The following is a 22,768-nucleotide window of genomic DNA, read 5'->3' as shown; positions in this document are numbered from 1 at the left end:
TTGTTAACCTCCTTTTAAAAGAGCACTTTTTAGCATGAGCAGCGCAACGGATGCCACAAGTTGTGCAGAAACTGCTCATCCTATTATATATATATAATAAAATTAGAATTTGATGTGACGGCATAGTAAGTAGAATTATCCTCCTTTACGACAGCTGATCTGTAAAGAATACCATCTACTTGCCACTATACATTGTGTACTGTGTTATAATCCTAGATAAAGCCGAAGAGGAAAGACATTACTCGACTAACGAAAGCTATGTTTTTATACAGCCTAGTTGTTTGAGGGGTCTAGGGCGCTGGACAAAGTAAAGGCGGTGTTGACACGATGTCTCAGATGCAGGGGTTCGAATCCTACTGAGAGAAGAATAATGCAGATATAACATTGTTGGGTTAATTTGAGACGATGTTTATATTGAAAAGTTATAAAATGTGTCCACGTTGTGCATAAAATAGGGAAACAAGTAAGGCTGAAAAAAACACTAGATATATATTTATTCAATATGAATAGTCAAATTTTGTCTATTATGACATCAAATTGTTCTAAAATGTTCTCGATAATTTTCTACCGGTTATATATGTGTGTGTGTGTGTGTGTGTGTTAGCACCCCATTTTTCTGATTTGCTTTTTCTATATTTCTCTATTGGTTATTTTTATGGCAATTGACTTTCTATTCTGAAAACCCACTACAGATCGTCACATATTTGGTTGAATCAACAGAACAGTGTGTAAAAGTTTCACATCAAACCTACTTTCACTATTCTTTTAATATAAAAATCTTCAAAACCGATACGGAAAGTACTATTATTAGTTGTAACATTCTCGAACAGTTTAATTTGAATCTATGAAGGTACTGGACATACATTTATATACACGTATATAAACAAACCTTTTAACAAATGTACTAGTTTTTAATGTTCTGGGTGTCATAACTAAAGATCGACTGATGCTATTATTAGAATTATAAAAAGAAAATCCAGAACACACTTAGTAACGTTTCGTGAAAGCATTCTAGTGTCATCGAGAGTTGTCTTCAGACTGACGGATAAATGGACAGACAGGCATTGGTAGGCAATAATACTTTCCTCCTTAACAACCACTATCACGTGATTGCAGATATCAATACGATGCTTATTTTCTATTGGTCAATATTTGCCCTCTCCATGCAATCCAATTTTTGGTGGAGTTCGTGTTGCTCAGTTTTTAATTTTCCATGTTTTTTTTTTTTTTGTGGAATTGTTGTCTTTTAGCCGTTTCTCGTGTATTTGCAATGGCGCTGTCACTTTGTCTTCGATTTGTGAGTTTTAAATATCCCTCTCGTTTCTTCCGCTTCTTATTTAATCAATTTTCTATATTTTAAAGAACTTGAATCAGTGATCAATTCTATAAGGTTTTTCGTTTGTCAGATTGCCTTGTCCGCAGATATGTCAGAGCTTACTTCCACCCGAGACCATTAATATTATGAACTTAACCTGACTTAGCCAGAGGAAAGCTGATATTAAAATAGTCCTCAAAATGTGTTAAGATGTTGATTCCAACTTTCAAAGAATAAGGCGTTTGATCCACTACTTCATTCCTTGCCCATGACCTAAACTAAAAGATGAAATGAAATGTAAATATTTGGCGAGAAAAATATTTTTTAATTTAAACATGGCAATTATTGTTGAAACACGTGTCATGCAATGACTTTGCAATCATTATTTTATTCATTCAATGGTTTTGTTTATTTAATCAGAAAAGTCATCAGCATTGGTAATATATTCGCCTGTTACATAGGTTGGTACAGTTAAAGTGATCGTCCATTTCATTTGGCCTTAAAGATTTTCGCGCCTCTGTTTTAAAAAAACAAGCTTTGTAAAGAAACTGTTATAAATTGATGGTGTATAAATAATGGAATTTTAGACAGTAGAAAAAAATGTGCCTTTTTTTAAGAAATATGATAAACTGAAAATTTGGCGGGAATTGATTCTCATTCTTGACTTTATATACATTTAATATAGGCACCTTTTTCCTTTCAAAAACCATTAAAAAAAATAATAGCTTTTTAAACTATATGTTATAGAATTGTAAAAAAAATATTATGATTTTTTTTATTTGTTCTAAATAGATAAAACTAGAGGATTCCGAATATTTGATAAAAAAATTTAAAAAAATTAGAGTAGCAAACATCCTTAACAGAGTTACTTCAGGAATGTGACAATCATTTTAAGTTGTTTAGTGAGTTTACATATATTTACATTGGAATAATACTTGACAGATTTTGTATATACATTCGATATCCTTGAACAGTTTGGTCATAACATAAACCTCAATGTATTTGCAATATATATATCTTAATAAGCTTTTAGCTTTAATATGAGAAATTTTCATTCCTGTGGATTTATCCACCTGTTCCCGTATTATGACGTCAAATACGTTTGCACTGGCTTTACTTTTAGTTTTCTTTTAATAATGTGCGACTTTCAATTGATAATTAGCAATATCAATATCCAGATACAAATGTATTTGTTACATCTCAACAACTGACTTACTGTTACATTGTACTTTGAGACGTCAGTGCTATATTGAAAGTCACAAACAATAAAAGCTAAGATATAAGTTGACATCAAAGGGGTTTCTTCATAATGGTCAGCAACCCAATCATCCGTTCTGGAAAATCGGAATTCATGATAAGTTAATATTGTTGGCTATCAGAGATAACTTATGGCAAGTGACTGGACAAACATCAATTGATTGATTTGTGTTTGACGACACTTTCAGCACTATTGTGCTATTTTGTAGCAGTCAGTTTGTATTGGTTGGTGAAGGAAATTGCTATCAAAGGTACCAGGCTTATAATTTTATACGCGAGACGCGCGTTTTGTCTACATAAGACTCATCAGTGACGCTTAGATCGAAATAGTTAGAAAGCCAAAACAAGTACAAAGTTGACGAGCATTGACGACCCAAAAAAGAGGAAGTCAGAGTGCCCGGAGAGATCCACCGTCCTTAGGTACGAAGACTGACAATCCTAGTCAATTAAGATCGTAGTCGAGCGCACCTGCCACGTGTAGGATTTGAATTCACAACTTAATTTTTGACAGGCTAGTGATACATTAGTTCGACTATTTTTTTCACTTAGACCACTCGGCCAACTAGGTCCGCAAAGATAAATAAAAAAAAATACATAAGTTAATATAATTAATATAACATTATCTAAAAATTATGTCCCTTTGTTATTGTTCTGTGATATTAATCATTTTTGTGTGATGATTGTAACTTAAAATTTCTTAATTAATGTACATGTATAAGGAGGATGATTAGCGAACAATGCAGAATAAATATTAAGCACGTTACTGGTAAAAATGTGTAGTTTAAAACAAATAAAATTGAGAATGAAAATGAGGAATGTGTCAAAGAGCAAAAAACAGCCGAATGCTGCCAACGAGTCTTCAACACAGTGAGAGAATCCCGCACCCGGAAGCGGGCTTCAGCTGGCCCCTAAACAAAAATATGTACTAGTTCGATGAAAATCGACGTCACACTAACTCCAAAACATATAAATGAACTAAAATTAAAAACCATACAAGACTAACAAAGACCAGGCGCAAAAATCCGGCGGGGTTAAACATTTTTGTGAGATCTGAACCCTCTCCCTATACCTCTAGCCAATGTAGAATAAACAAACACACAGCAATACGCAAAGTAAAACTCAGTTTAAAAGAAGTCCGAGTCCTGTGTCAGAATAGGCAATAAAAGAAACTAAGCAAAATGACAATGATACATAAATTAACAAAATACTACATGTTGTACTAACAGTTACTGACATGCCAGCTATAGGCCTCAATGAATGAAGAACTGATATGTTTTGTTTTGTTTTGTTAAAGAGGAACTGGAACGACCATTCTCTGTCTGTTTTAACTGTATGCAGGCGCTAAAATAATCAAAACCACATGGAACACTTCTAATCCTACCAAAGTTCGAGCCTGTAGGTACCATGTTTTGTGCGGATATTTTCTCGGAGAAGTCGGGTGTTGATGATTGTGTGGACTTATGAACTGTCCAATATTTTTTTTATATTTAACATCATTCATTTTATTTTTATCTAATGCATGATATGAATGCTGTTTTCGGAACTTACGGTGGCAAACAGACAATTCCATGACAAACGAATAAAAGGAAAACAACATCCTATAAACACTATACAGAAAACTGACAATGGATCAAGTCAAGGAAACCAGGAGTGATTTTATGTGTTCTAGGCAGAAAGAGAAGAAGAACCTCTTCTTCGTGAACTACATGATTTTGTTTTTATAACTAAATGATCTTTCATTGTACTTATATTTAATTGGTTGTAACTTGTACTCACCTATTGTCTTGATACATAATACGGGTATTTGACAAGGAAATCATATGCTTTTTCCTGACGAGAGTTATCTTAAAATTTGCTTTAATTGCAGGCTCGTCAAAACATGGAAATGCTTTCCTGGCATGGATGGCTTCAAAATGCGTTGTAGCAAGGTATCTGAAGTAGGTAACACTATCAAATATTATCAACATAATTATTCAATCAGAAACTGCGAGTAAACATTTTACTGCCAATCCTATCTCACAACCCCTTTTTCCCAAATCATGAACCCGTAATCCAGTGGTTTTCACTGGTTATTATGTCTTCTATATTTTCTTTTCATTGTTGTAGTACGTGTATTAATCAGTGGTTTTCTCTTTTGATTTGTTTCACATCTTGTCACATCGGGACAATACTTCCAATACGGTATGGGTATTGCTCATTGAATGCAGTATAGTTTCCTATACGGTATGGGTATTACTCATTGAATGCCATACTGTGACATGTAATTGTTCACCTATTTTCCTTTAATCTTCATGGATCGTTGTTTCCCATTGGTAATCATACAGCATCTCCTTTTCTTTGATCTATATGGATAGTTCTCCCATTGGTTATCATATAGCAACTCCTTTTTTCAAACTCAAGGTTCATCTGGACCCTTTGGGTAAACTATTTGTGTTTTCACCTCCAAACTTACTCTGAGTACACACAACCCTGAGTTAACAGGCATGGCATGAAGTAGATATATAAGCAGAATTCAAATGTATTTTTTTGTTTTAGAAAAACAAAGTACTGGATTTTGCAGTGAATTTTTTTTTTCGTCCCTTGCGGAAGCTACCAAATTGACAATCCAAGAGAAACCGACAGCACCATGGCATAAAAAAAACCAAAAAACGCCAAAAAGACAACATAGGAAACACTGCACAAAAAACTAAAGACTGAGCAATATTAACACCACTAAAACCAGGGGTGATTTGTAGTGCTCCGGAGGGGTAAACAGATCTTGCTCCACACGTGGCACCAACTTGTAGTTAGGACAAATGGAACATTTTCATCGTCATCTGAAAAATCAATTATCCAATAACGGCCAAAACATTGATGATAGCGTCCGTAATACTTCCCAGAAGATTACTTCAACTTTACCACTTTGACCCCTATATTCAATAGAGTACACAATATATATACATATGCAACAAATCTCTTTAGATATCAACTCAAGTTGGAGGAGGGGTAAAGAAGGGTTTCTAAGTACAACATGTGGTGAAACAGTAGTTCATTTTTATCTGTGATTTTAAGGTAATACCGGGAAAAAAAGATAGGTCTACGACCAATGGACATTGCAGTTTCCTTATTGAAAAGAACCTTGTTTATCAGCAATTCCTAATACTGTAGTGTTATCACGTACATATGAATCGAGATACAATTCATTTAGATATTCAATTAAATAAAAACAGAACAAAACACCATTGCTATAATATATATGTTTACTGCTACCCTCCTTCTGTTCAATTTTTACTTGCAACATGGCGGCCAAGGCGAATATCTTTAACTCACATTACGCCAATGGAAAACTAGTCACACTTACACAGAAGAGAGTTGCAACGAACAAACAAATTTAGATACAATTTGTCTAAATGTTTAGTTAAATGTAAAACAAAACACAATTTCTATAATATATGTTTTTACTGCTACCATCATTCTGTTCAATTTTTAATTGCAACATGGCGGCCAAGGCCAATAACTTAAACTCAAATTATGCCAATGAAAAACTCTTAATACTTACACCGTAGAGTTGTCACGAACATACGAACTAAGATACAATCCATCTAAATCTTCAGAGAAATGTCCATCAAATCCCATTTCTACAATGTATCTGTTTCCTGCTACTACCAATCTACTTAATTTCAGTAATATAAACTCATTGTCTGTATCATATTCTAAAGTAGAATTTATTGTGTCGTTATGGTTTCCGCTTGGCCGAATTTCGATAGTATTTTCTGTGATATTCAGCATCTTACTGTGTAGAATAATTTCATTTGTTGAAGACCTGCAATCTACTTCTATTTTCACGTGACCAAAGAAGAAAAAGTCTTCTGAGTTGTCTCCATAGATATATGGCTGAATCTCAATTTCATAAACAGTCGGGTACAAGTTGAGTGGTAGTCGAAAATTCCTGTCAACAGACGGCGCTTTATGCAGTGTCTTATTAGCCACTTTCCCATCTGATTCTGTTAATAAAAGTTATTTTAATAAAAATTGCATAATTTATTAAAGTTTTTAAGTATGAGATTTGTTGTCTTTGTTAATTTTGTTTTCTTTGTTTTCTTCTTTTTTTTTTATTTTGCGTTACCCGTAACGAATGCATTGTACATTTGTATATGTTTGTCACATATGTGTATAAAGTTATCTGTAAACAATTTCTATAAAGATTAAAAACTCTGACCATAATGTTCTGTTTTTTTTATTTGAATTAAATTTTTTTTTCCCACCATATGCCGCCCTTTGACCTGTTTGTGTTCAATTCCTTCTCCTGTGTAATTCGTTTTTATGTGTAGTTGTGTCATTTTCAATCTAAACCCCATGTAAATGAACTCGTTCACATTACGTTCTGAAAAATGAAGCCGACCGGGATCAAACAGTGTGCAGATGGATTGTACGTATTAGCAAATTTTAAGGTCTGTTTACGAACTTAATGGACGGGCTTGGTCGGGAATGTTACTTCAGAGTAAGTGAGTAAGTACATTTTATTTAAAGTCGGCATATATGTACACAATAACATAGAAAACATGAGCTCTGATGAGAGCTTTGAGCCTGCTCAAACTTTTCGGGCGACCATCCCGTCCTCAAATTAAACTGAGTGGTAATGTACGTAGAGCGAGGTGGACGTATTGCAAGCCGCATTGCCGTTCTTGGAACGTACTAGGGACGTGATATCGCGTGGTATGGTCGGGCATCAATTAGTTGTATGTGTACACACAGACATAGTCGATTTGTAGCATGTTCACCCCATTGACACTCGACCTTCTTGCGTCCTTAGTGCGTTTTATTCCGTCCAAATACGTTCAAAACAAAACAAAAAACAAGTTCTGAAAAAGTAAGCAACACATTTCTACAGTTATGAAAGTTCACAGTAAGTTCTCAGCACGCATAATACTCGTTTTAAGTACTTGTTTGCGTTTTTATGCAGTTCTTTAAACGTACATCCGTCTGCAGTACACTCAGACAAGTTATAGTATTACCACATATCATGATTGCATATATATATCAGACTGCTTTATTTTCCTTTATTTAAGAATTGGGGTGAAAAAGCGTTGATCGAAGCACATTTTGTATGGAGCAAGCGCTTTTCATTAAACATGTGCGCACGATCAACGCTTTAACATCCAAAAAAATTATAAAAAGGAAGCATTCAACTCTAAATACATTTTATGGTACAGCCATTCAATTATGAGTTATATCAAGCTTTTCGTTTGTTTGTTTTTCAATGCATTATTTTAACATTGTCACGAATAGCACGTGAAGTCATAGCTTTTATATTTTATGCAGAAATAAGATATGATATTTGGGTGTCTCACGATTGTTGCCATCCAATCAAAATAACGGATTCTAATAACACATACATGTAATGTAATTATAATATATCAAAACTTATAAAGACTGGTGCGATAAATTTTGATTATCCAGCAATGAACTTTTACAGACAAAGTTGGCCTTAGAAGGATTTGGCTATTAATCTAGGTCATTTTGTATTATCAAGATCTTCAACTGTTTCGGTTTTATACACCCTTGGCTTTCAAATTTTCTGCTTTGAGCGTTTCTGATGAAGGTAAATCCTTCGAACGCATTCAATTTATTACGTGTTGTTTTCATTTTTTATATGTTTGTAAGTTTGATTGAACCATTCATCTTTAATTTTTTAATCAATCGTTAAAAGCTAATAAAAAGGAAGCTTTTTATTCTATGCAACTCTTTCCTTAGAAATAAAAAAAAATAATCAAAAGAGAACTAATGTTGAGATAAATATTTTTCTTGAAATTATGGAAGGTACTGATATAATCAATTGTATATCACATTTTTTTTTCTTTTGCCGATTTATCATGTAAAAATTCAGGCGATAAAACAAAAAAAACAAAAACATATACATATACCACTTATTTTAAAGACCAACCTTGTTTAAAGATGAATGCATAACAATTAACAAGCCCTTTAAGCATAACCTGTTATATGAGGGTCTGGATGGGGTTTTTACAGAATAGAGAATGATGGCCCTAAAAATAAAGAAAAGAGAATAATGGGTGACTTGCATGTAAAGAGTGGAGAAAAACAAAACATAGAGAAAACATAATTGAAGGACCCAATTCAGAGCCTCGTACAACTTTTATACCTAAGTGTGCCCTGTATATAGATTTGAAAGGCTGCAACTTTTACCAAAATACTATTCATGCTATTGTCATGGCCAAATATGATAAAATAAAGGTATTAGTGTAATTATTTAAAATCTGCTTAGCAGATTAGATCTCATCTGATTATTTAATTGTTTGTCTTTTGTACTATCTGTATATATTGTTCTCTGCTGTTTATTAGGTTTTGTATTCCTATGACATGTAACTACTGCTTTGAAATAAAAAAAAATGCATTCATTCATTTTGATGGTAAAACAGTACTTCGTTATATAATTAGAAGTTTATTACTAGGAGCATGTGTATAAACATTACACAACAAGCTTTCACATCGGTATGACAGTTCACTCACATGACATAATAGTCTATGACAATTATAGATCACTTACTTTGCATAATAATGTGTTTGTAATTTACAGAATATATAAAAAAAACAGCATCGGAGTCATTCATTTACTATGTTACATGTTCTTTCACATATAAATCGGTATTGTTACAGTTTCGTTTGGAAAATATCAATTAATATATCATTTAAACTTATCAAAATACAAATTTAAACTATACATATTAAACTAGGTTTGATTTTTTAAAGTACATTAACATATACTGTATTTTTCATAAATACTTGATTAAAATTAAAGATATTATTCTGGGTTATAAATTGTTGTTAGAGGCGTTTTGCTAGAAAACTACATAATTTTATTCTTCTAACATTTCTTGCTTAGTGACTATTTCTACTGCTTGTGTGTAAAGAGAAACGAATAAGAAGGAAGACATCCTCCGCTGATAAACATATACATTGTACTGCTTGTATGCACTAATGAAATCATTTAGAAATTGACTTTGAAAATAAGATGTTGACAATTCGTCATTGAGTCAGCAACCCAACACACCATAGATGTTAACATACATCTGTACTAGTATTATGATCTTGAACAAAAGCCTATTTAATTTTTTCTTGATTATTGATACGTGTCGTTCGTATATTGGGGGCCTGGGTGGCCGAGTGGTCTGAGTAGTCCAACTACTGTATCACTAGTCTGTCAACACTGATGTTGTGAGTTGGAACTGCGCACTTGGCACTCATCTTAATTGACTAGCTAGTGATTTTGTCAGTTTTCCTGCCAAAGATTGGTGGTTCTCGCAGGACACTGCGGCTTCCTCCACATATAAAAAATGACTGCCACAAAATAGTCAACAGAACTGAAAGTGGCGTTAAATGTCTCATTGGCACTCATGCCACATCTTCTTATTTATATTAAATAACAATATATCAATCAATCAATCGTTCATGTATTTATACCTTCTCTCTTCGTTGTCAACTAATGTATTTATTTACTCACCATTCGACGAAGAACATTTAATATCCAACGTTGTGAAATAAACAATGACAGCCACTACCACTAGCAGACAGATTACCAGTATCACCAACAGAAATCCTGTAAGGTTAGTTACGAAACAACCTCTCTTTCTCAGATCACTAATATTTCCCATGATGCTTACGACTTATAATGCCGCTTATCCGTAACATCAACTCGTGCAGATAATAAAATAACTTGCAGTCGTAGTGAAAACTAAAGCTCTCTTTGGATGTATCCAACCGATATCACTTTTTCTGAGTTCATAACCTTGCAATGTTCAGATATAGATATAAGAAGATGTGGTATGAGTGCCAAATTGAATGAGACAACTCTCCATCCAAGTCAAAATTTATAAAAGTAAACCATTATAGGTCACAGTATGGTCTTCAATACGGAGCCTTGGCTCACACAGAACAGTAAGCTATAATGGGCCCCAAAAATTTATACATGTTTTTGCTGATAAGTGAAAGTTATACTGATGTATTATGCTTATAATGACGAAGGTAATTAGTACTTTACACTTTTGTGAGTACCATTGACTGCTTTATGAAACAAGTATGTCAATCTGAAGCAATTGCATAACATATACTTGTCTAGTAATTCAAAAAATATCATAAATCGTGCAAACTATCGTAAAACAGATTCTGATGGTTCGAACATAAAACAGTTTCTGACAGTTTAACCTAATTGAGTGTATTTCAATGTATTAATAGCACGATTTGATACACATACATGAATATCGATCAGATTGGAACCAATCGCCAAAATAGGATTCAGCAATCAAGTCTGATAGTGGTTAACATAGTAAAAAACAATAATCACCACAGTTTAAAGTTGTAAGAAATCAACGCTTCATTTCATTGCATATATCTTGGGTGTTTCAGGCCCATTCATTTTCTATTTGGTGTTTATGTAAAATATTTTTAGAAAAATGAGCTAATAACGCTTGAACACTTCTAAACATGATAAAGAAAGTAAAGCCACTTTGCTTTGTTGATTTCCAGTGACGGTTATTTTCTTATGCAATGAGACGTTGTTGGAAATGTTCAATGTAGTAGTGGAAAGGACTTAACTTTACTCAGGCGGTGTATTTCAGAATCTTTATTTGAAACAAAGGTTGATTCTGATTTTTTTTTAATTGTTAGTTGATCATACAGTATAAGTTGTTCACAATTTTGGTGGCATTGCCTCAATACGTATCTGTGTGTAGATCGAAGTATGTTTATGCATGTTCTAGTTCAGTAGCGTAAAGTGAATTATTATCGAACGTGTACATGTGACAAATATGTCAAAGGGCAGTGTCTTATCTTAACTCCATAATCATGATAATGTCTCCCGAGGTAAGTTAGTCACCATGGCTGCCAACATTACTGATATTTACTGTGATCCAAGCCTCTGCTTTGTGTCAGTTACTGTCTTGCAGTTCTGGAGTCGATTCCACAAAAAAAACTTACGAATTAGATTGATCGCAAGTCATGAACAATTCAGTATACTTACGATCAATCTTAGTCGTAAGTTTTTTGGTGAAACCGACGGTGCTAAAGACTTTTATGACTTTTGTGAAAATCTTCTACAAACACCAAAATCCTGAATATTTAATTGCCGTATAATTAGATATACAGAGAATATTCCGTGCGATGATATTGCTGATTACAAAACTATTACAGAAAAATTTATCAAATAGTATCACATTACACATGTTACACATCACCAGGAGACTTGATCATGAATTTGCTTTCTTGTTATGAATGTGAAGACTGTATAAAGGGACATATCCAAAACTATATTAACTGGAGATTTGTCGGAGATTTTAAATTAATAAGAATGAAAGAAATAAATTCACAGGCCATTGAAACCAACTAATTGCGAAAAAGACTTTGTTGAAGCTACACACATTATTGATGTTTGTTCCGTTGTAGCTGTTCTAACAGATGACCTTAACTCTGAATATTATGTAATGACAGTAACCTGAAAACCTTTTGTTCTAGAACATGAACGTAGTGATGTATAGGGTGGTACTTTTCAAACCGGTGCGGAAGTTGTAGAAGGTTTATACTATGACAGGTGTAAAAACAAACCACTTTTATACAAACTTATTTCAAGAAAACCTGCATTCGTTGATACAAAGGCAGTGCTTTACATTTGTGTAGAACTAAATCCAAGCAAAACCATTTCCATACTTGAACATTTACATTTAGATATAATAAAGAGTTTAAAAATGTAATTTATTCTGAAATTAACAGGGACACCTTACATCCGTATTTAAGGTAATAACATTAAAGTGGAAACGGCAAATAGAACATGTTCTTGTAACTCAGTTCCTTATATGAATTTACAGCATGGGTTTGGTTATTTGTTAAGGCTGTATATATACTGTAATTGTTAACATCATTGTCCTTAGGTATTGAGTGGATAGTGGTCTCATTGGCAACAATACATCATCTCCTTATGTCTTGAGTGGATAGTGGTCTCATTGGCAACAATACATCATCTCTTTATTCAAAATGGAATGCAATGACTGTCTCATTCAGTATGAATTCGTTTTGGTTAACATTGTATTTTTTTTTTTTTTTATTTTCATGATGGTTTTGTTTATTTATGCAGTGAACACCTATTTGTGATGATAAACGTGGTTAAAAAGATATATTTCACTGAACATAATGTGTAATATATGTGATTTCGGATATTTTAACATTCATTCTGTACTTTCCAACATAATATTATTGTGGTATATTCAACATATGTCAGTGTATCATTTGTAACAGAATCTGTACTCATAAAAAGATCAAATATAGCTGAAACTGTCCATGGACTCCTCATAGGAGATATTGCCCTGAAATGAAGAGCTTAATTGTTTTTTTGTTGCTCGTGTATCTTGAAAACTATAAGATAGAATTTGTCTATTGATAGAAAGGTTAACAAAGTAAGATCCACATATTAATCAACAAACTGATCATTAATACCAGGATTACAATTGTGTACGCCAGACGCACGCCTCGTTCACCAAAGACTCGTCAGTGACGCTCAAATGGAAACAAGTTATTAGGGCTAACGAAAGTAAGAAATTGAGGAGCATTGGAGACCAACAATTCTGAAAGGTTTAGAAAAAAACAGCTAAGAAAGTCTTTTCCTCGGATAGAAAATCCTAAACATTTTCAAAATTCTATGTTTTGTAAACAGCTGATTATAATTATGACCATATTATTCTAACCTATGTTCAGTATGACGTCCATTATCACTGAACAAGTACACATTTTTGTTTAGGGGCTAGCTGAGGCACGACTCCGGTGCGGGATTTTCTCGCTGTGCTGAAGATCCATTGGTGGTCTTCGGCTGTTTTCTGCTCTTTGGTCGGGTTGTTGTCTCTTTGACACATTCCCAATTTCCATTCTCAATTTCATTATTATTTTAGATTCTTTTTTCGCATTGATAAAAAACGCTCACTACATGTATTACTAGTTGGCAGGACAACACATGTAAGAGCTAGCTTAGGCAAATAAGGATATATATATAATCCGATTCCCCTTCTGTCCATTTCGGGTGTTTAGCTGCTGACGTCAGCTGGAAGATGTGTAAATCTTTATACAATATTTAGAACTTAAAAAAGAAAATACGCAAATTACCATTATGTATTTTACTTACCACAGTTAGAAGATAGATGGATTCTTCTCATAGGGATAAAAAATGCAAAGTCTTTCACTGTAGTGTCATCAAATGGAAATATCTGTATCTATGTTTTCTGTTACTCTGTTTTAGAAGGTCCTCACTGTTTTGGAAAAGAAACAAAAATATTGAAATAATAATTATTGGTAAACACTAAATCATACAATGTAAGTGGACAGTTATACCTGAACTAATGTAATCTTGGTTGTCTGCTGGAAAGGTTCTTGTTGGAAGGCCCAATGTCATAATCATCATGCTGGTATCCTTCACTATCTTTGACTGAAATATTATAGATATAAAATGTTTGGTTGCTTCTGGTGGTCTGCACAACGTTAAAATGCATGATACGTGTTACACTCACAATATGGCAGAGGAGGCTTAAAAGAATAGACAATCGATTAGGTTTTTCACCACGTGTTCCAGAAACCAAACGATAAATTTGCCAGTCAAAAGTAAACTAACAAAAATACCGAATTCAGAGTAAAATTCCAAACAGAAAGTCCCCACCCAAATGGCAAAATCAAAAGCTCAAACACATCAAACGAATGGACAACAACTGTCACACTCCTGAACTGGCACAGGCATTTTCCCATGTAGAAAATGGGGGATTAAACCTGGTTTTATAGCTAGCTAAACATCTCACTTGTATGACAGTCGTATAAAATTCCATTATATTGACTACGACGTGTGAACAATACAAATAAACATAATATGTCAAAATGTCAAAAATGGGGGTACAGCAGACAACATTGTGTTATAATCTTAATCACTATAAAAACAAATAAATATGTCAACAAAGAAAAACAAAAAAGCATACAGACAAAGCACATTAGCAATAACGAAAGACAAGAATACATATATTTACCATAGCACATTAACACAATATCGGGATGTATAAGTACCAATGTATAAGCCAACTGATCATGGCTAATACTTATTTATTAATTTTGTGGCAGAACACAACTTGCTGACAAATTATTAAGAGAGCAATAGCATCCAGTCTTGAGGAAAAGTAGTTAGATGCGCAAAACCGAACCGTTTTCTCTCATTTGTGATCAGAGTATTGACAGAAGTGCAGTGCATTTTATTTTGTCATTTTGGTTAGAGTCTTTGTTGACATTTCAAAAAAGGCCAGAACATTCTTCTATGACACAAAAATTGTAAACATTGGAACTGGGGAATACTTGTTTAATGTCTGGAAACATGTCTGAGGTGATTGGTTTTCCTTTATAACCATTATATATTGCTTTGTGTAAATACAAAAGATTGTCTTAACTATCAAGACATAATTACTAGAAAAACATTATGTGACTGATCACAAAACAATGAACATTAAACATGTTAAATCATCAGACAGAAGTAACTCTAAAGCATACTGTTCATTGGGTACAACACTTATTTCCTTAATAATATATATTCATATTTCATAGTTTCAGTTCTAGAGCTATTACATGGAGTAATAAAAAAATAGTATAACGATCATAACGTACTCCTATGCAAATTCTAAAAGGGTGAAGTCTATAATAACTGACAAATTCAAACGCTATCAATCAATGGAACAAGTGTTATGTAATGAAGGGTAAATCCAACTCATTTTTGTCCAGAAATTAATAAGTACTAGGCTAGCCTAACATTATGGACATTAGCAGAATTTGTCCTCTTGCCAACCGTTGCTGCTCTGCAGGAGTGAAAGAGATACCCATACCAGTGGACGAGATGATACTAACAGTTGCCATATTCTACCATTTCCATCTCATGTATATATATACACTATATTCATAATAACTCTAAATATCAGCACAACAAAGTTAAATCTGCAAATTCTGAACTCATGCTTTGGTGAATTTAATATGTGTTTTCAGCCGTATATCACCTTCACTGGTGATTCACTGGATGGATCTGTCGTAGAGTTGTCATTTGTTTAGACGTACTCAAAATAATTATTTCTCTTACGATCCTTTACGATAGATATTTAGCTAATCTGAGCCTTCATGCCTTATATATCATGTACTATGTTACAACTCTAGATTCTACTGACGAGGAAAGGTAACACTGGGCCACCGAAAACTGAATTATGTTCAGTCTAGGTGGCCGAGTGGTATAGAGCGATGGACACAGTGCAGGCGGTGTTGTCTCGATATCCCCATAGCATGAGTTTGAATCCCGGCGAGGGAAGTACAAAAATATGCTTCCGCAAATTTGCAGATTTAACATTGTTGTGCTGATATTTAGAGTAATTATGAATATAATATGTGTTTTCAGCCGTGTATCACCTTCATTGGTGATCCAATGCATGGATCTGTGGTAGAGTTGTCACTTGTTTAGACCTATATGTACATACATTTGCAGTAAGTTAAACAATATAGTAAGTAAACATTCTTTTTGGTCATGCCGAATAAAGATGAATTGCCCAGTGAAATTGGTCGAAAAAAAATGAAAAATCGTTCATCCATTTTGCTTGATATTTGCAGTTATATTTTATTTTTTTTCACACTGTTGCTTGATCAAGATAAAGACCTCTTTCGTGTTGGTGTGGCAGAAAGGATTTTTGATTACTGATAAATCGAACATAAGAACTACTCACTAAACTTGCTAAAGCTTTCAAACTATTGATCATTGTTTGTTTATTTTCATTGACATTAAGAAAAATCCCGAGAAATACGAACGTGGGTAGAACATACGAATGCAGGAGGTTCTTTACTTCCACACGGACCGGCAAGCGGGTTATTTTCGAAATTTTGTCGTTTGTGCGAAGACTCCCGCTAAAAATGGGAGTGTTGGCATGTATGGTTTGTTATACATGTACTTGGCATATTTTATCCCACTATAAGGTTTGAAACTGTTTCTTGAATGATCTGAGATTTATTGCATTATTGGTTGTATTTGATAAAGTAGAATAAACATGTAACAATTAAATATATGTTAAATCATTGAAACATTGAATCCCACAAAATATTACGGAACGTAAATGAAGTAATACAATTTATTTTCTGAAAAAAAAAGATACTTGTTGTCTTCTGCTTGATTGAATGCAGTTGATTTACACTTAAAAATGTTACTACATTCGTTTACCAAAATTGACGTGTTTCAAATATTCCTCTCCTCATACAGTTTCCACAAGATTGTTGCACCTCAACTCGTTTAAAAGAAAGTAAAGAGTAACAACACTCATCCTTTAAATCCGACGCAGCAGTATATAGACGTTATTGACTTTCTCGTACTATAGAAATAAGAGGATATGGTATGATTGCCAATGAAACAAATTTCCATTAGTTACGTACAAGTAAGTAAATATAGATTACCGTACGATTATCAACAATAAGAAACACATACCGCGTAGCAATCTATAAAAGGTCCCGAAAGGATAAATGTAAAACAATTCAAAACGAGAAAACTAATGGCCTGGATTGTGTATAAAACAATTAAGGAAAAACAAACATGATATACATCAACAAACGACAACCACTGAATTACTGGCGCATGACTTCAGTGACATATAGAATGTGGTGGGGTTAAACATGTTTTCGTGGGACAAGGGTGTAACAGCTAAACATTAAAGCACATGGTGAGTTGGAATAGGCTGAACTCGTCAGAACGATGCAAATCACAAAGAAGAGAATCAAAGTATAGATGTAAATACTCACGGCTACTGAAAAATAGAAGAAAGCCAATAACAGTTAAAACAATCATGTATCTCAGACTAATATATACATAAGTACACACCCATCATCCAATAGATGATGTATAAAGACGTCATTACATGTTAGCATTTTTTAATACATAAGTTAAAAAGAAAATTTATTTATGAACTGCTGATGATACGTGAATTAGTTCATGCATTACCCATCAAGACTTAGTTACAATAGGAAATACGACAAAATGAAAAAATAAACCGATCAGACGGCAGGTTTTGTTTTATACGCCCGTTATGTTGTACCATAACTTGAGTTTGTTTGGATGAACAAATGGAAAACTTACATAATTGTTGGAAATGGTGAACGTAACACACTGTTCGATTAAACAAACAATTCCGATATGTCATTCCAGAAATATGGGACTGTCGTAAGATGGAAAAGAGAATTACAGAATAGAGAATAATGGGGCCTTAAATATATTATAAAGAAAAAATGGGCAAAAAAATAAGAAAACAAGAAAAATGTTTTAAAATTAGACAAAACAGAAAATGAAGACCATTAAAAATGAACCACTTATCGTCAGATTATTATATCCAAAGTAGTAACTGTCAAATCTAGCCAAATACAAACAAAGAATTAATGACACCGCAGTCCATTATCTGAAGCGGAAAAAACACAGAGTCAAAGGTCTTCTGCTATTACAAAGAAGGCGTTTATGGATTAAGTGTATCTGGTACACAGATATTCAAATGTTCAATGATATCAACAGCCCAGTAGTCAACACTTCTCATTTGAGATGAATTGTCAATGATATGGTCAAAATTATAAATTAATTCTCTACAAAACTTTGAATTTTTTCGAAATACTAAGGATTTTCTACTCCAGGAATAGAATATTTTAGCTGTATTTGGCCACAATTTTCGGAATGTATGGTCCTAAATGCTGTTCAAATTTGTACTTTATTTTGAACTTTTTATTTTTTTTTTTTTTATGGTTTCGAGCGTCACTGATGAGTCTTCTGTAAACGAAACGCGCGTCCGCCGTACAAAATGATAATGATATCTATGATGAGTTTAGTTCCAATTATTGTTGCTGAAATATCTCTATGCCTTTTACTGAACAAATAATCATTGAGTCTGACTTACAACCAGATTTAAATTGTTATGATGATAACCATGGATTCCAATCTTGCAGCTTGAGTTGTTTATCCACCGGAATAAATTGATTCTACATCGAATTTTGAGGAGGTTTTGTATTACACTATGTTAACTATACTGTATGTCCTATCTGCTACACAAACATTTTAGCTGGTGTCTTTGTCAGATTTATTTATATAATGAATTCTTTATTTTCAGAAGGTTACACAATTAACATAACAGTTAATCCGCCCCGTGGCCTTCTAATCTGCATATAAGAATACGCAATTAATTAAAAGATAATAATACATAAACAAAAGGGTAATAAAGCAAAAATATAGTACACTGCATACACGAACACATATATAGTACAGATAAACAATTACAATTTACTTAAATAAAAAGTACATTTGTAGTAAATGTTTACATTAAAACTGCAAAAAGTTCTATTCGTGTATTTTCAAGAGATAACATTGACTTTTTGTTTTTAAAGCATTTACACTTTTACTTTCCTTCAAAGTCAAAGGCAAGGAATTCCACAACAAGGTTCCAGAATACATAAAAGTTTATCTACCATAATTAGTTTCATATCATTGAACAAATATATTATTTTGGAAAGATGATCTTAATGCGAATTTAATAACAACTGAACAACTTGAAAATAGTTCAGATAGGTATTCAGGTGCTAGTATATTCATACACTTATTAACCATTACTATCATAAACTATTAATGTATTATAAATGGTAAGCCATCTTAACTTTTTAAACATAACTGATGAAGAGATATCAAAACCTGCCTATAAAATGATTCTTGTTGCCCTCTTTTGTAACTTGTATTATTTGACAATATTAGTTTTTGAAACATTTTCCCACATATATATCCATTATGATATAGTTTGAGAAAACTTACTTGGAGATAAGCTTTTAGTCGGCCCATAAGATGCTTACAATAACTGCACAAAGTTTGTCAATTTGATTTTAAAATGTTTGTTTAGATTTTTTTTAAGTCGGTTGTGTTGTTTGTCTGTTTTGTTTGTTTTCACAGTTTTTGGTTCTCTGTCAGTCACATTAGCCAGTTATGTCTGTTTATCCATTTTTGTCAATATAATGAAACTTTTACAAAACCTGTCACACAATTGGGAGGTTTAGCTAGTTAAAATATCAGGTGTAACCAAGCATTTTGTTCGCAAAATGACAATACCAAGTCAGGAATATGACAGTCGTTTGGTCCGTTGGTTGATATATGCGATCGTCGGATTTTTTAAAGGTTTTATTGACTTTTTCCTTTTTAAATTTACCCTGGTGTTCGGTATTTCTGTAAATACTATTTTGTTTCTCTTTTATGGTTTAATATGTAGTGTTTCATCTTCTTTTGTCGGCTTTACCCTCTTTTCGGTCATTTTAGTGTTTCAGTTTTGTCTTATGTTTCTGTTGTTTGAAAAAGAACACAATCTACCATTTTTTCTTCCCATATCTGTTATGCTGAAAATATTTTTTTATCAAATTAATTGAAGTATTCCGAAAGTTAATTCACGTTTTATTTTGTAATTGCAATTTCAGTCAAATGTACTGTGCATAACACATGTACATAATACGACAAAAGACATGCATAAGGAAAAAGAGACGAATGAACTTCAATATATTAATCATTAACCCTTAGTAGTAACATTTTCTTTTGATATACCAAAATTTTGATAAAATTATTTCAAGATGAATATTCATAAAAATCCTAGATGTGTCATGAAACAATCAATTTGAAATGAACTTACATATTCAAATTAGATAAATTGTAACAATCAAATTTAGCTGGCCTATGAAACTAAACAAAAGATGGATATGTATAAGGATATCTAGTTATTTTACACAAACATGTTACATTAATTACATATGAGCTGCGTCTGATAGAAATTGACATTATGCACACGAAATATCAATACATCTGTTGACCAAACTATTTCGAGTTGAAAAAAATATCCTCGGAAAGTCTGTAACTGTTTGAATATTGAATTGTTATAAGAACCCTATAAAACAGACCAAAATTCATCTTTTATTTTGTATTTTTGTAAATCAATCAAAGTCTTATACATGTACATGTTTACGTGAACTTGCATACGACCGATTTCTAACCGACACAGCTTATATATTAATCGTAAATTTCACATATCTTCATATAAAATATAAATAATACTATTATATAAACATTCATAAACTGTCTATTAAAAACAACACCGACTCAAAATGCAGATAAAATTTTTGTTGATTAATAGCCAGACCATTGAAACATGTACGTTCAATGGCTGATGATACACGATAAATATATGGACTTTCAAAGTTTTTTGTCTAGCAACCACTTTTTTATATTGTGATAATTCCTTTTGCTCCATTTGTATCTGCTGTTCGATAGTTCTAACCCTGGTGCATGATTCAATTTCTTCATCGTTGGGGAATCTTTAATTAAGTACGCAAACTGAAAAATAAAGATAAATATGAACAGGAGTGTCAGTCACTGTATACGAAATAAAATTTATCAATTGGGTACGGTACAAAATTATGGTAAACCTAGAGTGTCAAAACGGAGAGTAAATATCTCTACATCCTTAACAGAACAACAAAAACACTTAACTTTGGTTTTCTAAATATTTACGGAATATTAATTAGGGTGAGGATAGGGGTTTACAGAATAAAAAATAATGGATAAAAAATGAATAGAGAAAAATGAACACAAAAAAAAGGAAAATAGAATCATGAGGAGCTAAAATATAAAGAATAGAATATAATGGGCAAAAACTATAAAAATTGAAAAAATGGCATAAAAATTTGAACAATACATAAATGAAGGAACCCCTCCCCATCCAGACCCTCATAATTCTACAGACTGTAATTAACTATTGTTCACCGACGATTTTCAGTAATTCATTTGTAAATGAAGCCAGGACGTGTTTTTCAACAGACTGTTGGAATTCCACTGGGAACCAATTGTGCCCCTCTTCTTGCCGACTTGTTTCATTATTCTTATGAGGCTGACTTCTTACAGGAACTTCTTAGGAAGACAGATAAGAAGTTAGCAATATCCTTTAACTCTACGTTCCGCTATATAGATGATGTTCTTTCACTAAATAATACTAAATTTGGTGACTATGTTGAACGAATCTATCCCATCGAACTAGAGATAAAGGATACTACAGATACAGTTAAGTCTGCCTCATATCTTGACTTACATCTAGAAATTGACAATGAGGGACGGTTAAAAACAAAACTTTACGACAAAAGAGATGATTTTAACTTCCCAATTGTGAACTTTCCATTTCTATGTAGCAACATTCCAGCAGCGCCTGCATACGGAGTATATATCTCCCAATTGATACGGTATTCCCGGGCTTGTGTTTCCTATCATGATTTCCTTGATAGAGGATTGCTGCTCACAAGGAAGCTATTAAACCAAGAGTTCCAAATGGTGAAGTTGAAATCATCCCTTCGTAAATTTTTTGGACGCCATCACGAGTTAGTTGACCGTTATGGAATAACCGTTTCACAGATGATATCGGATATGTTCCTTATGTCGTAACTACAATACCCTTCCCTTTTCACGAATGTGACTTGCCGAATTAGACTATTTACCGGATTTGTAATAACAAAAGCAACACGACGGGTGCCACATGTGGAGCAGGATCTGCTTACCCTTCTGGAGCACCTGAGATCACCCCCAGTTTTTGGTGGGGTTCGTGTTGCTTAGTCTTTAGTTTTCTAGGTTGTGTCATCTGTACTATTATTTGTCTGTGTGTCTTTTTATTTTTGGCCATAGCGTTGTCAGTTTGTTTTCGATCTATGATTGATTGATTGATTGATTGTTGATTGCTTGACGTCCAGTGGCATGAGTTTGACTGTCCCTTTGGTATTTTTCGTCCCTCTTTTAAATACTGGGATCCAATTTAAGATGATTTTGTAGGAAACACATTAGAAGATTAAACGTATAGAAGGCTACCAGTAACGATGAAAAAGTCCTTGACATTTTGCAAAACAGGTTATTACGAAGTCTTTAACTAATAATCAATCTATTCAATCAGAGAATAAATTCATAGAGAAGACCAAATATCTTAAACTAACACAACATTCTCATAGACCAAAACTGAAGAATCTATAATTACTGCAGTCCAAATGTGAACCTTTTGTGTTGATTTTTTTTATGAATCCTCATCATATCGATATGTCTAGAGAAATTACAGAAATAAAAGTTGGTATCTATGA

At 33.1% G+C, this 22,768-nt stretch overlaps 2 protein-coding genes across 13 annotated transcripts in view; both read right to left on the bottom strand.

The window, feature by feature from the left end:
* The window catches only part of LOC127721436 (aminopeptidase N-like), a 121,499-nt gene that overhangs the window by 53,391 nt on the left and 45,340 nt on the right, over positions 1 to 22,768 (bottom strand). Inside the window, exon 21 of one of the 12 annotated variants that reach the window (XM_052228157.1) lies at positions 20,763 to 20,990. The exons of the other annotated variants lie outside the window; for them this stretch is intronic. Within the exon in view, the coding sequence (XP_052084117.1) occupies positions 20,850 to 20,990 (141 nt within the window). The 3' untranslated portion in view covers positions 20,763 to 20,849. Of the gene's footprint in view, positions 1 to 20,762; positions 20,991 to 22,768 lie in introns of those variants that run through there. 12 annotated transcript variants of the gene reach the window in all.
* Positions 1,378 to 10,539, bottom strand: LOC127721438 (aminopeptidase N-like). Its single transcript, XM_052228169.1, has 5 exons — positions 10,071 to 10,539; positions 6,111 to 6,555; positions 4,349 to 4,504; positions 2,532 to 2,649; positions 1,378 to 1,593 (listed from the first exon to the last, which is right to left on the bottom strand). The coding sequence occupies exons 1-5, from the start codon at positions 10,219 to 10,221 to the stop codon at positions 1,468 to 1,470; spliced, it is 996 nt and encodes a 331-aa protein (XP_052084129.1). The 5' UTR covers positions 10,222 to 10,539; the 3' UTR covers positions 1,378 to 1,467.

The sequence above is a fragment of the Mytilus californianus genome, unplaced genomic scaffold, assembly GCF_021869535.1.
Source record: "Mytilus californianus isolate M0D057914Y unplaced genomic scaffold, xbMytCali1.0.p SCAF_12, whole genome shotgun sequence".
Lineage (NCBI taxonomy): Eukaryota > Metazoa > Mollusca > Bivalvia > Mytilida > Mytilidae > Mytilus > Mytilus californianus.
The sequence above is the reverse complement of the archived record's forward strand: the minus strand, read 5'-3'. Positions and strand labels throughout refer to the sequence as shown.